This window comes from Anguilla anguilla, chromosome 12 (genome assembly GCF_013347855.1).
Source record: "Anguilla anguilla isolate fAngAng1 chromosome 12, fAngAng1.pri, whole genome shotgun sequence".
Classification (NCBI taxonomy): domain Eukaryota; kingdom Metazoa; phylum Chordata; class Actinopteri; order Anguilliformes; family Anguillidae; genus Anguilla; species Anguilla anguilla.
In genome coordinates this window covers 3,194,857-3,209,127 of record NC_049212.1, presented here as the reverse complement: position 1 = coordinate 3,209,127, position 14,271 = coordinate 3,194,857, and the positions used below count along the sequence as shown (strand labels likewise).

Below are 14,271 nucleotides of genomic sequence, written 5' to 3'. Positions count from 1 at the left end.
CCATAAACACAGGCGGAGTGACTCGACTTGTCCCGCGCCAGGATTTTCCAGTGAAAGCTTGAAGATCTGTCTGAGGAGTTTCACGACATGGACCTAAAGGATTTTTGCCTAACTGAGAACTTCCACTTTCTGAATAAGCACAGCCAGTAAGTTTCTTCCATTAAAGAATCTCTATTAAAGAAAGTGATATTTAACGTAGAATATTATTATTATTATTATTAGTAGTAGTAGTAGTAGTAGTAGTAGTAGGCTAGTAGTAGTATGTGTCAGAATATTGGCTAGTTCATGAATTTTCTTTTATCCTCAGAACGCCAATAATAACTTTTAAACACTTATAATAGCACTGTCACCCTGAGAGTTGCTGACTGTTTCGATGCAAAAGGCAGTTTTGACGAACCTGTTAAAGAAAAACGTATCAATAATTGTAACAGAGCACTTTCTAAGATCTGGTAATCACCTGCTTTTGTATAACCCCACGTAGCCTGTAGTTTCAATTCAAATGCTATTTGAGGACGTGAAGGCAAAAGTCGTTTTTTCGTTATTTCTTTTTCTTTCTTGCGCAATTTATGATGATAAACTATATTTTGTTCACATGCAGTTAATATTTTGTTCATCTGAAGGATCTCAATCCCATCTGTTTTGACAGGTCTCCGTCCCCCTGCGACCCATCTGTCAAAGCAGACCCGCCCAGCCCTACCTTCGCCCTGGACAGCACCACACCGTTTAGCCCGGGGTCCACTTCAGACAGCAGCGGCTACAGCTTGTTCTCGCAAAGCCGCTCGCTGGACCCGGAATCACCGAGTTCCAGCAGCAACGGCAGCGGCGGTTGCGCTGCACCTGACTCGTGCAGCGCACCACGCTTCAGCTCCGAGTCAATCTCGCCGCTGTCCTCCCAGGCAGAGTCCATCCTCAAGTGCAACTACATGACAGCGCTCAGCTCCGGACCCAAACGACTCTGTCTGGTGTGCGGCGACTTCGCATCTGGCTACCACTATGGAGTAGCATCCTGCGAGGCTTGCAAAGCCTTTTTCAAAAGAACCATACAAGGTAAAGTTGCGCACGTGCATCTGGTGGATAAGCAGATGAACACGTATAACTAAGTTAATCAGTCATAGAAGTAGTTGGAACTCCTTAAAAATATAAGTGTCTAAGGCTGAAGTGTCCTCGTGGCCGTTCGCTGATTAACGTCTTCCTGAGAGTAGAATAGTTTGGGTTTATAGTTTGTTTTTGGGACTTCAGTAGCCTACTTAAATAGAATAAATTGCAATCAGATTTCATTTTCAGTGATTACTCCGGAAAAGATGGTGAAAGCTATGCACAAATGTTATGTTTTGAGCGTTATAGCGTTACCGAATAAAACATTTATTTTCTAATATTTATTGCAAAATGTGTGCTTAAATAGTCTGCTGTTCAAACGATGATCTGTGTTCGCAAAGTGGATCTAGGGCATGGCCAAGTTTTTCCGATCTTAATTAATAAAGTGATCAATAATCTATTAGAGGGGATTGAGTAAATGCGTCAGATTTGGAGCAGAAATCAGATTTCCAATAGTTTCCTGCCAGCCCCCAGCCTCTGTTATGCGATTGATTTTCGTGTGAAGACTCAATGTGCTTGATATTGGAAGACAGCAGATAACCCCATAAAAGCTAGACCATTAGCCACACAAAAAGTCAAATAATTTGTTTTCGGTATGTGTTCATTTTTATATAGCCTAGCATAAACCACACAGAGCTCTCCGAAGTCAGCGAAGTCTAAATGTTCTTTCTTAACAAGTGGCCTTCCCGAACAACAGTGGAGTTGCTTAGTCTACGCCAGTGATTGATTTATTATATTATGTAAATAAAACGGAATCCGTAAAATTAGGATTAAAACCTAAAATATATTTGAATTATTACTAAAGTTGCCCATGCTAAAAAATAAATAAATATATATTTTTTTATTATGGCTGGCTGTTTCGGGTTTTTGCGACTGTTTTTATTAGGTGTGATACAAATCCTGTAATTTACCATGGTTACCATAATGTGGCCTATTTATAATGGCCTATACAAATACTCACATTTACAGAGTATTTGCAAATGTGAACTATACACGACACATTTGGCTGTTTTTATTTAAAACTGAAAAATGAATATAGCTTACTGTTAACTGTTCATGAAATGCCAAATTTTAGCTACCAATACCTTTTTTATGTCTTTCTTTTTTATTTTGTTTAGCAGATAACCTTATTGAAGCCAATCTCCAAAGTATACAGTTTTCTATAATGTCCATTAATACAGCTGGATGCTTACTAAGTACTGCAGTTCACTCAAGGTTGTAGCTGTAGCTTTCCTCTAGGGATTCAAACCTGCAACCTTCCAAATTCATTGCGCTGTGTGACAATTCATGATTGTTTCAACATGGTTGGGTCGATGCAAACAAGATGATCAGCATACCGTAAGCAGTTTTAAGTGATGCATTTGTGTTGGCATTTTCCCTTGGAAAAAGAGTTGGATAGTAAGTGCAATATTCTGTGTGTGGCCAATCAGAGAGAGGGTAATTTATTGTAATGGTAAATAATAAAAATTAAAAGTAAGTCTTTATTTCAGGGGCCTGTTTTACCACCTTATCAAAATAATGAATTGTAGAAATGAAATATATAAACAAAAAAAAGAAATTAGAAATAAATATATTATTATTATTATTATTATTATTATTATTATTATTATTATTATTAATAATAATAATAATAATAATAATAATAAAAACAACAACAATAATAATAATAATAATTTGAATATGTCACATGGACACTTGGCAGCAATTATTTTTCACTTACTTAAAGAAATGTTTAGATTGGCAATGTTTACAAATGTTTACGTCACTTATTTTTTTATTCTGTGAATAGGTAACAGTTTAATTATTCACAATGTTCCTAATGTGAAAGAAAATGCACCACATTAATGTTTTATTTGAGTTTTGTTTTTGGGTTTTAAGACCATTGATATTAACTATGCCCAGGGATAGCATTACTAAAAGGGAGAGATGTGCTGCACTGTAAGGACTGAAGTTTGGGTGCTCTGGCCTTAACGCCTAAGATCCTGATCACACAGTAATTTTTGACTGGAGGCCATTGATCACCGGTTTAGCCGCCCAAAAAGAGAGACCCCCGCCTGCCTGTCCGGGTCTTAATGGGCAGGAGAGAGTCGTCAATAATCTATTAAAACCTTTTTGTCTTGCAAGCCCCAACTTTCAACACTTACCGCGGTCATTAGGCTTGGTGTGACAGTGGCGATCGATGGCGGTGTTTGGTCTGGACTCCTATGGATTTCTGTGTGAACGCTCAATGTGCCGAGGGCTCCGGACACGGCGGGAATGGGGAACGGAAGCGGCACGCCATCTGAGCGGCACGGAATCGACCGGTCGGGAGCCCCGGCCCCCGGCCCACGGCCCACGGCCCACACCCCACATACCAGCGACTGCTTTCAGGGCTACGGCTTTTCCTAAAAAACAAGGCTAGGGAACCGAGTATATGGCTGGACCTAACACACGTGATCTGGCCGATGGTGTAGCTTCATAACTCGGCCGACCAGTGGTGTAACTTCATCACTCAGTCACTCAGTCAGTCAGAGACATTCGCGTTTGTAGGGCTGGCCCCGCTGTTGCGGTCCAGCCAAAAAAACGGGTCCTTGTTTTTGGCAGGCGTACGCTGAGTGTGAGTTCTGTTGCCCCTGACGTTTGAGTGCCATCTGATCATACGCATGGCCAACAGCACTGAGCAGAGTCACGGAAGACCTAGCCTCCCCGTCCCATTAATGACTGCCTGTCACCAAAAGTGCTCCTCTTTTCCCACTGCATGTGACTATGTGGGACTGATCAGTATGAGGATGGTTTTAGTGTGATCACAGACCTCTGCACTGCCTTCTCACTGCCGTATCCATGAGCAAGGAAAAGTAGACCCAGGGAGGGTAGTGTTCAGAAGGCGCTACAGGAGGAGACAGGACCTTCTAAGGGACTCATCTCTTTGGGTGCTCATCTCTTGTTCCAGGAAACATTGAATACAGCTGCCCAGTGATGAACGAGTGTGAGATCACCAAGAGAAGGAGGAAGGCCTGCCAGGCCTGCCGCTTTCAGAAGTGCCTGAGGGCCGGCATGATGAAGGAGGGTGAGTGTGTGTCAGTCACAGCTGGATTACTGTACCCTACTGTAGCTGGGGAGGGTGAGTGTGTGTCAGTCATAGCTGGATTACTGTATCCTACTGTAGCTGGGGAGGGTGAGTGTGTCAATCACAGCTGGATTACTGTACCCTACTGTAGCTGTGGAGGGTGAGTGTGTGTCCATCACAGCTGGCTCACTGCAGCTGAGAGGGTGAGTGTGTCAATCACAGATGGCTCACTGTAGCTGAACTGAAACAAACTGCTCAACCTGGCTCAGTCAATCATATCAATTTAATTAATGACGCATTTTTCATTATAGGTGTTCTATGAGGCTCATTTAGAGATTACATGTAACAGTCATCACAGATTGAAAACAAGTGTCGATTGAATGCAAGCCCCTCTATCTTTTTGTCAAAGAAAGTGACAATTGAGTCAGCAGGAAGTGGGAAAAAGCAGTTCCTGTTAAAATGGTCATTCTAGTTCAAGCAATGAAGACAAACAAAACAGGCCATTGGCTTCTTCACTGCTTTATTAAGGTCTGTTCATGGCTTTAACTAAGAGTTTTATAAAAGCTGTTGAATTTCTACCGTACAGATGTTCAATCAAGCAGTGGTTGTGTGATTCTGTGATTCTTCCATATCTGCCCTCCATTTTCATTGTTATTTCAAAATTATTTCCAGTCATATCCTGCGACTTGCACATCAGCAAGGTGCACCAAAGAATTCACTTTGTGGGTGATGTTCAAAAATGCTTGAGTACTGGTAAGAAGGCATAGTGCAGAAGTTCATATCTGCTTTTTTATGCAGCATAGTAAAGCATGCATCAGTTCCCAGAAGTCCTGGCTAGCAGAGTTCGATTCAATGTAATTAAGCAAGTCTCTTCCTAGTGAGGTCAAAGGTTCTGGCATGGTGGTGGCCCAAACTGCAATCAAAACTGAATCAATTTTCCCTGTGTTGCACATCCGCATACTCAACATTAGGCTTGGCAGTACATACTAATGTAGTGTGCGAGATGGATCTGGAACACTGCCCAGAACTGAAGATGCCTGAAAAAGGGGCTCCATAGGAACCATTCTGAAAGGGGACAGACAGGACAGTTTACGTGATGTGATATCATGTGACTGCAGAGACTGCAAACTGAGTCTTATTTTCAGTTTACCTTTCCAGTCAAGAACCCAAACGAAATGCTGTGTATGTGGCTAATTTTCCGTAATGATATCACATCACATATGGAATTTTTGGTGAATATAGGGCAATTTTTTAAAACTGCAATAGAAGGCCAAAAAAAAAAAAGTCATTTAGAAATGTGGTTTTGTTTTTACAGGGGTTCGGATGGACCGGGTCAGAGGAGGTCGGCAGAAGTACAAGAGGAGGGCAGATTCTGGGGCGTCCCTCTTCATGAAAGCCCCTTACTCACTGCCAGTCAAACCCACACGTGAGAACACCATCTCGGGAGGGGGGAGGTTGGGGGGGGGGGGGGTACTACAGGGTCCTAAGCTCCATGCTGAAAGAAACTGAAATTAGCAGGCGAAGGAAAGATCTAGAAAAGGCAAAAATCTACAAAAAAAGTAATATATTTTAATTAATATATGGTACAATACAAAAGTAAACTTTAATAAAACATGTATTCCTAATTAATGTCAAAATATCAATTACATTATGTAGGTGATCAGTAATGAGTTAATTTATGTTAATTTATCTTATGATGTGAAAGCGAAGTATGAACCATGGTAAAAAAGGGAGCTGACTAACGATTGCTTTATAAATGAAAGTTCACCAGTGAAGCAGCCTACAGACAGTCAAAGAGGGTCAGTTCACTTCTGCAGAGAGTGCAACATGTCTGTGATCTATAGCCCTTAACAAACCATGGTAAAAAGTGTCCAGCATGAAGTGAGGTGGTGCAGGCATTCATGTATAAAACATCACCTCTATCCGGTACTGATAAACAAAGTGGCAGAAACTAGTTTTTAACTTTTTACTAAGTAAAAAGCCCAGATATTTGAATTTCGTGCATCATTTGTATGGAGGCAAGACTATGCAGTTTTGTCTTGGACGTCATTAATTTACTTTTCTCTGGATTTCAAACAAGCTTTAACTGCTGAAGTTGGGATTCTATTTCTTTAAAAGCATTTTTTACAATTGCTTCACTGTCTCAGCGGGATGACCGCTGTTCAGTAGTTCTAAGGAACGTGCAGAGATCCGTGTGTGACAGTCGGTGTGTGGCCTGGCCTTGGCTATGGGAATTCCTAAAATTAGAGGCCAAATTACCGGAGATAAGGGCAGCACCCTCCCATGTGGGGTGAATGCCATCTTTAAAAAAAAAAAAAAAAAGAAACAGGTCTCACCCAAAAAATGGAATGCAAATGATATATTTATCCCACGGTAATAAGGGGCAGCAGTCTGGCAGCCGATGATTTATTGATGTCAATCTGCTGTAGATTTCATCATCTCGCTGAGAGAGAATACGGTCTGAAAAAATCACTGAACCAGACAACCCTTTCGCATGTCACACACTGATTTTAAAAATACATTTTCCCCAATTGCTTCAACCAGACACAATTAAAGCCAATATGAATAAAGATTTTAGAGAATTTACGCTTAGCCAGCACTTAAAATTTGATGTCCATGCAAAAAAAGAAAAAGTTAAGTGAAGTGATATATCTTTATTTAACATGTTTCAACATATATATCCTATATTCACATTTAAAATGAACTTATTACAGTCTCATAAAGGTATGACCCATATTTAAATAAATGTTACTATTTAGTTGCTGAATTTAATTTAATTGAAAAAATAAAACAGTAAATTTAGCATGTGAAAATGTCCAGTTGGTTAATATTTTGATTAATATTTTAACAGTTTTTAATATTAATGTTTGAATAGTTATTAAAGATTAATAGTTTTGCTTTCAGCTAGGCATTTCCACTGTCAGAAACAACATTAAGAGGTTATGGGGAAGTTTTGAAGTCAAAACAAGATCTCAAAGACTGAGAAAAATCTCTGAAAGAACTGCTTATAGTCTTATAGACTGCTTATTCTGATTAGGGATGGGTAAGATGGGCACTTTTTTATTTTCTCATGAAGGCTATGTATGTACAACTATGTGTTGGAACTTGGTTCTATTGATTAATGTATCATATGTAAAAAAAAGATGAAACATAAAATAGAGCAAGTATACATTTTGAAATGCATGTTTTGATTGCAATTATGCTTTTTATTGGTGAGCCATTGTATAGGCTAAGCGGGATAATGTCTGATGAGCTGAGCATGACCCAGTTTTAATGCCCTGCACTAGGGAATATACCACCTCTATTACTACTGTAATAAAACATTTGTTTCAAAGTATGTGATTCGACGGTAAAGGAAACGTTACTTAAGGATTCCAGCAAATACGTCATACCCTGTACCACTTAGCAACAAACACATATTTTTTTATAGGCCTACCTCAACTGAGTTACCTAATTGTGGCAGGGCTCGTTTTGTGGGAGGGGTTCTGGGCAATCGGAGGACCACGTCTACTGGTTAGGTAGGCACACGCACCTGGAGTGCATCACCTATTAGCCGAGGTATTTAAAGTGTGCTTTTTTCCCAGTAGGCATGATCCTCCGATTGCCCTGAACCTCTCCCAGAAACCAATCCCTGCCACGCTAAAATCAAAATTCAGTTTGGTTTTAAGTCAGAATGGTCTCACAGCATGTTTGTTATCACAGATAGCTAGCTACTGAATTATATTCAAAACAGGGGCTATACTATACTATAAACATAGTCAAGCTATAACTAGACTAGCTACTCTATACAGTCATTCATTGGCAACAAGCTGACACAGTTGCAAGTATGATATTGTAACTGTTGCCTTGCTTGCTTACAAATTTCCACTTTATTTATCAACCCAGACAGATGTGCATTCATTTAGAACAGTGAATGAACTTGCAGGTGCTACTTCATAGCCAGGCAGATATGGAAAAGTATTACACACTTCACAGCCAATCAGAATTGAGTATTCAGCCAAGCTGTTGTTTTTGTGGGCGCGCAACATTTGTGAGCTGAGAATAAAATTCTTTGCATCATATCTGACATTTATTGTGTTAATTGACACCATAGGCTTAGCATTAAGACTTTGCTATGATGGGAAAACTTGGGTCCTGATGTGCTTTATGCTGACATGCATTTTCTGTAGAGGAAGTGGTTCTGCCTGGCCAAGATGTGTTCTAAAAATAGATTCTTCTCCATGCTAGGAATCGACTCAGAATTGAGCGCATTGTGGGATCACTTGATCTGTGAAATAATTGAAAATTACCCATCCCAGATATACAAAGACAAACAACAACAAAAAACCCCAAGTATCAGTGCGCTTGCAGAAAGGTTTTAGTGGCACCAGAGTTACCGGTTAGCGTGCAGCGTTACTTACACAGAAATTATCTGCATGGAATAGTCATCAGAAAGGAACCTTTCATCACAAAAGTAAACGTTTGAAGTATGCAACACTTAGAGAAGCAAGATACATTTTGGAACAAAGTGCTGTGGACTGATAGAACAAAAATTTTTACTCTGGCCACAAACACCAAAGACGCATTTAAAGAAGAAAACACCTTGCCAACCATTAAGCATGGAGGTGAATTTATTTTGATTAGCCTAATATGTTCTTTTTTCAAGCAAATAAAAAGTAGTTGTGCATAAAAACTTACAGAAATATGTCATGTTTAAGTTTGTTCCCTGCAGAGATTCTGTAAACTTCTTTACACTCACAAAATCAACAAAACATGCTATTTGACCAGGGGTCCAGGGTGCATTTTACATACCACTGTATGTGTGTGTGTGTGTGTGTGTGTGTGTGTGTGTGTATACAAACATACACACACACATATACTGTACATATTGTAAATTAGTATTTAGTAAAAGTAGTGCTAATCATAATAGGTATTTCAGTAAGGTGTTATATATGGCTACTTTTCAAGGTATCCCTCAAATGAGGTGCCATGCCACCTAAACAGTGCTGTGAAAAATGATTTCCTCTATTATTGCATATTTGTTACACTGAGTGGTTTCAGATCTTCTGACAAAATATATCACACAAGCCACTGCTATCCAACAGAAACATCAATGCTCATTTCACATTTGCAACAAAACACATGGATGATCCACAGGCCTTTTGGGCTAATGTTCTATGGACAGATGAGGCAAAAGTGGAACTTTTTAGATGACATAGGTCCCATTTCTGGCGTGAAGCAAATGCAGAATTTCATAGTAAGAACGTCACACCAACAGCTGAAGTGTAATTTGGTTACGCTGCTATGATCCAAAACACAAAAGCAGGTCTTTAAAGCAGTTCCGCAAAGAAGAGTGGGTTAAAATTCCTCCACAGCGATGTGGTATCAAATTATAAGAAGCATTTGGTTGCAGTTTTTGCTGCTAACGGTGGTGTAACCAGTAATTAAGTTTAATGAGGCAATTACTTTTTCACATAGGTAATATGGCTGTTGAATAACTTTTTTCATTAAATAATTGAAATAATTATAAAAATGTGTTTTGTGTTTACTCAGGTTCCCCTTGTCTAATATTACATTTGGTCTAATGATCTGAAACCGTTCAGTGTAACAAATATCCAATAATAGAGGAAATCAGGAAGGGGGGAAATTAATTTTCACAGCACTATAGTATGCATTTCGGTGTGCCCATTATTAAAATCAGTGAAGAGATTCATGTACAGATATTGTGTGCGGCTTTCTGGCTGATCTGAGATCAGTGTGATCACATGTCCTCCCACAGGGAACAAGGTCATTTCTCAGCTTCTGGCGATGGAGCCGGCCCCTGTCCGCGCCACGTCCGACAGCTCCACCGAGGACGTCAACCTCAGAGCCCTCATGACCCTGTGTGACCTCCTGAACCGGGAGCTGCTCGTCTTGATTGGCTGGGCCAAGCATATCCCAGGTACCCACGTGAGCCGAATCGCTCTGTTAAAGAAACACTTACCAATGGGGAAATATTATCAGTACATGTTTAAAATGCACAGAGGACATGCCAATGAAGTACTAGTAGTGTTTCACAATAGATATACAGCTGGGTGGGATATCAAAATTAGTTTTCTAGATGATTTGTATTTATTTTGTTTTCTGTGATGCACTTTGGGCTGCAGATATGAAAGTTGCTATATTATTCTATAATATTATTATTATTATTATTATTACTACTATTATTGTGTCCTATAATGCAGATTGTCATTATAGTTCTCTGATGTAATAATAACCATATTATTATAAGCATCTAAACATTTTTTTGTAATTATTTACGCTTATTAGCCCATATCCAATCACAGGACGGGTTCCTTGTTTGTGGGTATGGAGGGAGAGTAATCCTCTCAGCATTGCTTACTTTTCGCCTGTCACTCTGTGATCGATCAGGCTTTATTGATCCAGCTGATTATACCGCTTGAAACCTGTTAATTAATTATTTTTCTAAGAGGCCCCCTCCTATCCTGCCCAGGGACCCCGGATTTAGCAGTGATACCTGTCACCTCTAATCTAAGGGAACAGGGGGCTCTATCACTCCCCTGAGCCCTCGTCCAATCAGCAGCCAGCCCCGTCAGCTGTAATCCCAACCTGAGCCCTCCCTGCAGTTCCCAGCACAGTGTTACGATTGGCTCTCGTCTGCTTCGCAGGCTTCGCTGCGCTCTCATTGGTGGACCAGATGGCCCTGCTGCAGAGCGGCTGGATGGAGGCCCTGGTGCTCTCCGTGGCTGCGCGCTCCATGGGCTCCCCTGACGAGCTGGTGTTCGCGGAGAACCTGCGGCTGGACCGGGCCCAGTGCCGGGCCGCCGGGCTCATGGACCTCCACACGGCGCTGCGCCACCTGCTGGCCAAGTACCAGCAGATGCGCCTGAGCCCCGAGGAGATGGTCACCCTCAAAGCCATCGCCCTGGCCAACTCAGGTACGCCCAACAACGCAACCAATCGACCGCGGCTAGCAAATAACGTCTGTTTACAGCGCACACCCTTTACCAGCAAGGGTCGAGGCACATGCTGCTGACATCAGCAAAGCAACCGCTTGCTGTCCTGACCGACACCAGAGATGCGTGTGTTTGTTTGACAAATGCACCTCCAGGAAGAATCGAGTGAAAACGGCAAAATGTCTGCCCAACCACAGCATTTGTTTGTCAGAAAACAACAGTGGTCCCATTGATGGGCAGTACCCTGAGCGATCCTGAGCTTCGGAATTCACATCAAACAAGTGTCCGATGTGATGCGTTGAAATAAGACCTTATTTTCTCTATTCTTCTGGCTTTTGAATCTGGACCGCTCCAGTGTCAGCGGTGGCTGGTAGCTCTATAAGTCACCCAGGGTACGGGAGGGTTCAGTGGGTCCGTGGTTCCTTGCTCTCTAGCGACCCCCAATGGTTGATTACGAGCTCGTGGACTGCAAGCCAAAAATGAAGGGTCTTCCTCCAACTTGATTCTATTGGAACTTGGGTGATGATCGACCTGTGGACCCACCACTCCTCATGCGTCACGTCCGTGTCTTCAAACTGACCCTTGAAAGAGCAAGGACATTCCATTTGCCTAATACAAGGTTTCCTCAATTCCCCCATCCTCGCGTCCTCTCCTTGGTGCCTTCTCTTGCGTCCTCCCATGGGTGGAGATGAGGAGCGAGGAAAGGATGCAAGGAAAAGATGCAAGGAGGTAAAAATAAGCGGTTGGAATGAGCCCAGAAAATGACTTCAAGTGTAACTGGAACACCATCAGCTGCCTTTCAGGACTCACTTTAGATACATTTTTAAAAAATAGTTTTTTATAATTATATTTTCATTATCACTGATTCAATCAGTGTTCATTAACCTGCTCAGATAATATAATTCCCATAAATCCTCTAACTCTATGGCCTCAGACCCAGGTGAAGAATTAGGCCATAGATTTTACCATGAGGTTACCATGCTGGCTCATCAGCAACACCACTGCTTGTCTTCTGATCAAATCCTGGGTACAGCGAAGGCCAACAAAGGTGGCAGCAGAACAGTCGCTTAATGAAAACACAGAGATCAGGACGCTCTTGACAAAATATTTCCTCTATTGAGCCTGACACATTTAATCTTAATCACAAAGATCGCAATTAGCAAGTGTGTGCGCCTTTTTTCTCAATCTTGGCACTTGTTCCGGTATGTCTTTTGGATATAAGCTAATGCCGTTAACCAACCACCTCCATGCTAACCTCCTGGTTTTTGGGGTGCAATTTCAGGCAAGATATCAGTTTATGTAAATTTCTGAGAGGCACTGCCCCCAATCCCCCCCCCCCCCCACCCAGCCCCGCACCCGCCGCAGTTTTCCCGGGACCCCGTGGAATACAGAGAAACCAATCAATACCAGAGCAGCGAGGGGGCCGTTTATGCCTCCAGCAGAGATCAATAAATCCATCCGGCCGCTCCAGCAATCTATCTTAGGAATTCATAAATCCATTAGCCGTGTCTCCTGGTGTTAGCCTGACTCCAGTGCAGTCAGTGTGCATTAGCTGGCATGGAGGGGGCGGGGGGGGGATCATCACTTTGCTTTGTGCATCTTACAAAAGGGACAAAAACACCCACACACTCCATCTGTCAGATATCTGCCCTCACGCAGTCCATTCACTCCAAATGAGGTGCAGGATGCAATCATGGTTGTGCTCAAAGCCAATGGGGGGGATTTTAGCAACTGAAGGCAGCCACCCGAACACCTCGGGGGCACCCGTGACCTTGTCCTTGTCCCTGTGACCTTGCCCATGACCTTGTCCTTGTCCCTGTGACCTTGCCCATGACCTTGTCCTAGCCCTTGTGACCTTATCCTTGTCCCTGTGACCTTACCGTGACCTTGTCCTGGCCCGGTTTCAGACGCGGGGAGCCTGGAGAACCCGGAGGCCGTGCAGCACTTCCAGGACGGGCTCCACGAGGCCCTGCAGGAGCACGAGGGGGCGCAGAGCCCCGGGGACCCCCACCGCGCCGGCAAGCTGCTGATGACCCTGCCGCTGCTGCGCCAGACCGCCAGCCGCGCCGTCGACGCCTTCTGCCGGCTGCACCTGGAGGGCCAGGTGCCCATGCACAAACTCTTCCTGGAGATGCTCGATGCCAAGATGTGATTCGCCTACCAATCGCGTCAGAGCCACAGCAATGTTTTATTCACCAGGTGCCCCATCGAGGCTCACCGCTGGAGCAACCTGGTGAAAAAAACTACGTGCCAATGGGGCACGGCAACACACTGAAAGATGCGTTTTGTTTCCTCATATCAAGATTTTTTTAAATCTCAAAAAAAAATCAACTCCTGCTTTTCCCAAACACAAGATGTTCTTTCTTACTAAGATGTATAGTCTTGAAAAGAAAGAATTTTGTGTTGAAGAAAAATGGGAATTACAGTTTTCACCAACGGAAAAAAAAAATCTTATGTTAAGATAAATAAGAAAGACTTCAGGCTGGTTTGGTTTGTAATTTAGAATGGACAGGCGTGGCTATACATTGCAACAGCCAACCTTACATATTCAAGTCATAGATTCGGTTGGAAACACAGGGCTCTTTTGTACCAGAGTATCTATTTTTTGCCTTATTTGAGTCACACTAATACATTGCATTGCTTTAGACCAGGGCTCGTTCTCATAATTAATTTATTTATTACAATGTTGCTGTTAAAGAGAAATCTTGCCATTTGTATGTACATCAGTAAAATGCTTTTGGAACTATTGGGGCTATCAAGTTTCTGTTAACTTTTTCCTAAACAAGCACATTTCAATGAATTCACAGCTTACTGACAGCTTTATAGAAAACAGTTCAAAAAAACATGTCTAAATACATATTCAGGCAGGTGGGTATCATTGCAATTCCAACTGGCCTACACACACAGACACACACACTCCTATATGAATGCTTTATTGACGTCTCTCTGATTTGCGTCTGGTACGAAAGATTTCCTGTGCACCAGCACCCCCTCGCTAGTTGGTCAGACACACGCAGGTCTGCCTGCTGAGCTATGCATGAAATGCACTTCCTCTGAGCGGTGTCTTTAGAAACCCAGCTGGAAAAGAAGCGTCAGAAGCGTCGGCTGACATCTCATGCTCGTGTGGAGAACCCGCGCTGAGGTGGAGAGTCTGTGCTCAGGTGGAGAGCCCGCGCTCAGGTGGAGAGCCCATGC

The 14,271-nt window shown here is 42.4% G+C and overlaps 1 protein-coding gene across 1 annotated transcript; it reads left to right on the top strand.

Annotated features, from left to right (window-relative positions):
* Window positions 1-13,794, top strand: esrrd (estrogen-related receptor delta). Its single transcript, XM_035385132.1, has 7 exons — window positions 1-146; window positions 647-1,047; window positions 4,025-4,141; window positions 5,457-5,567; window positions 9,900-10,061; window positions 10,789-11,058; window positions 12,984-13,794. The coding sequence occupies exons 1-7, from the start codon at window positions 88-90 to the stop codon at window positions 13,226-13,228; spliced, it is 1,365 nt and encodes a 454-aa protein (XP_035241023.1). The 5' UTR covers window positions 1-87; the 3' UTR covers window positions 13,229-13,794.
* The last annotated feature ends 477 nt before the right edge of the window (window positions 13,795-14,271 follow it).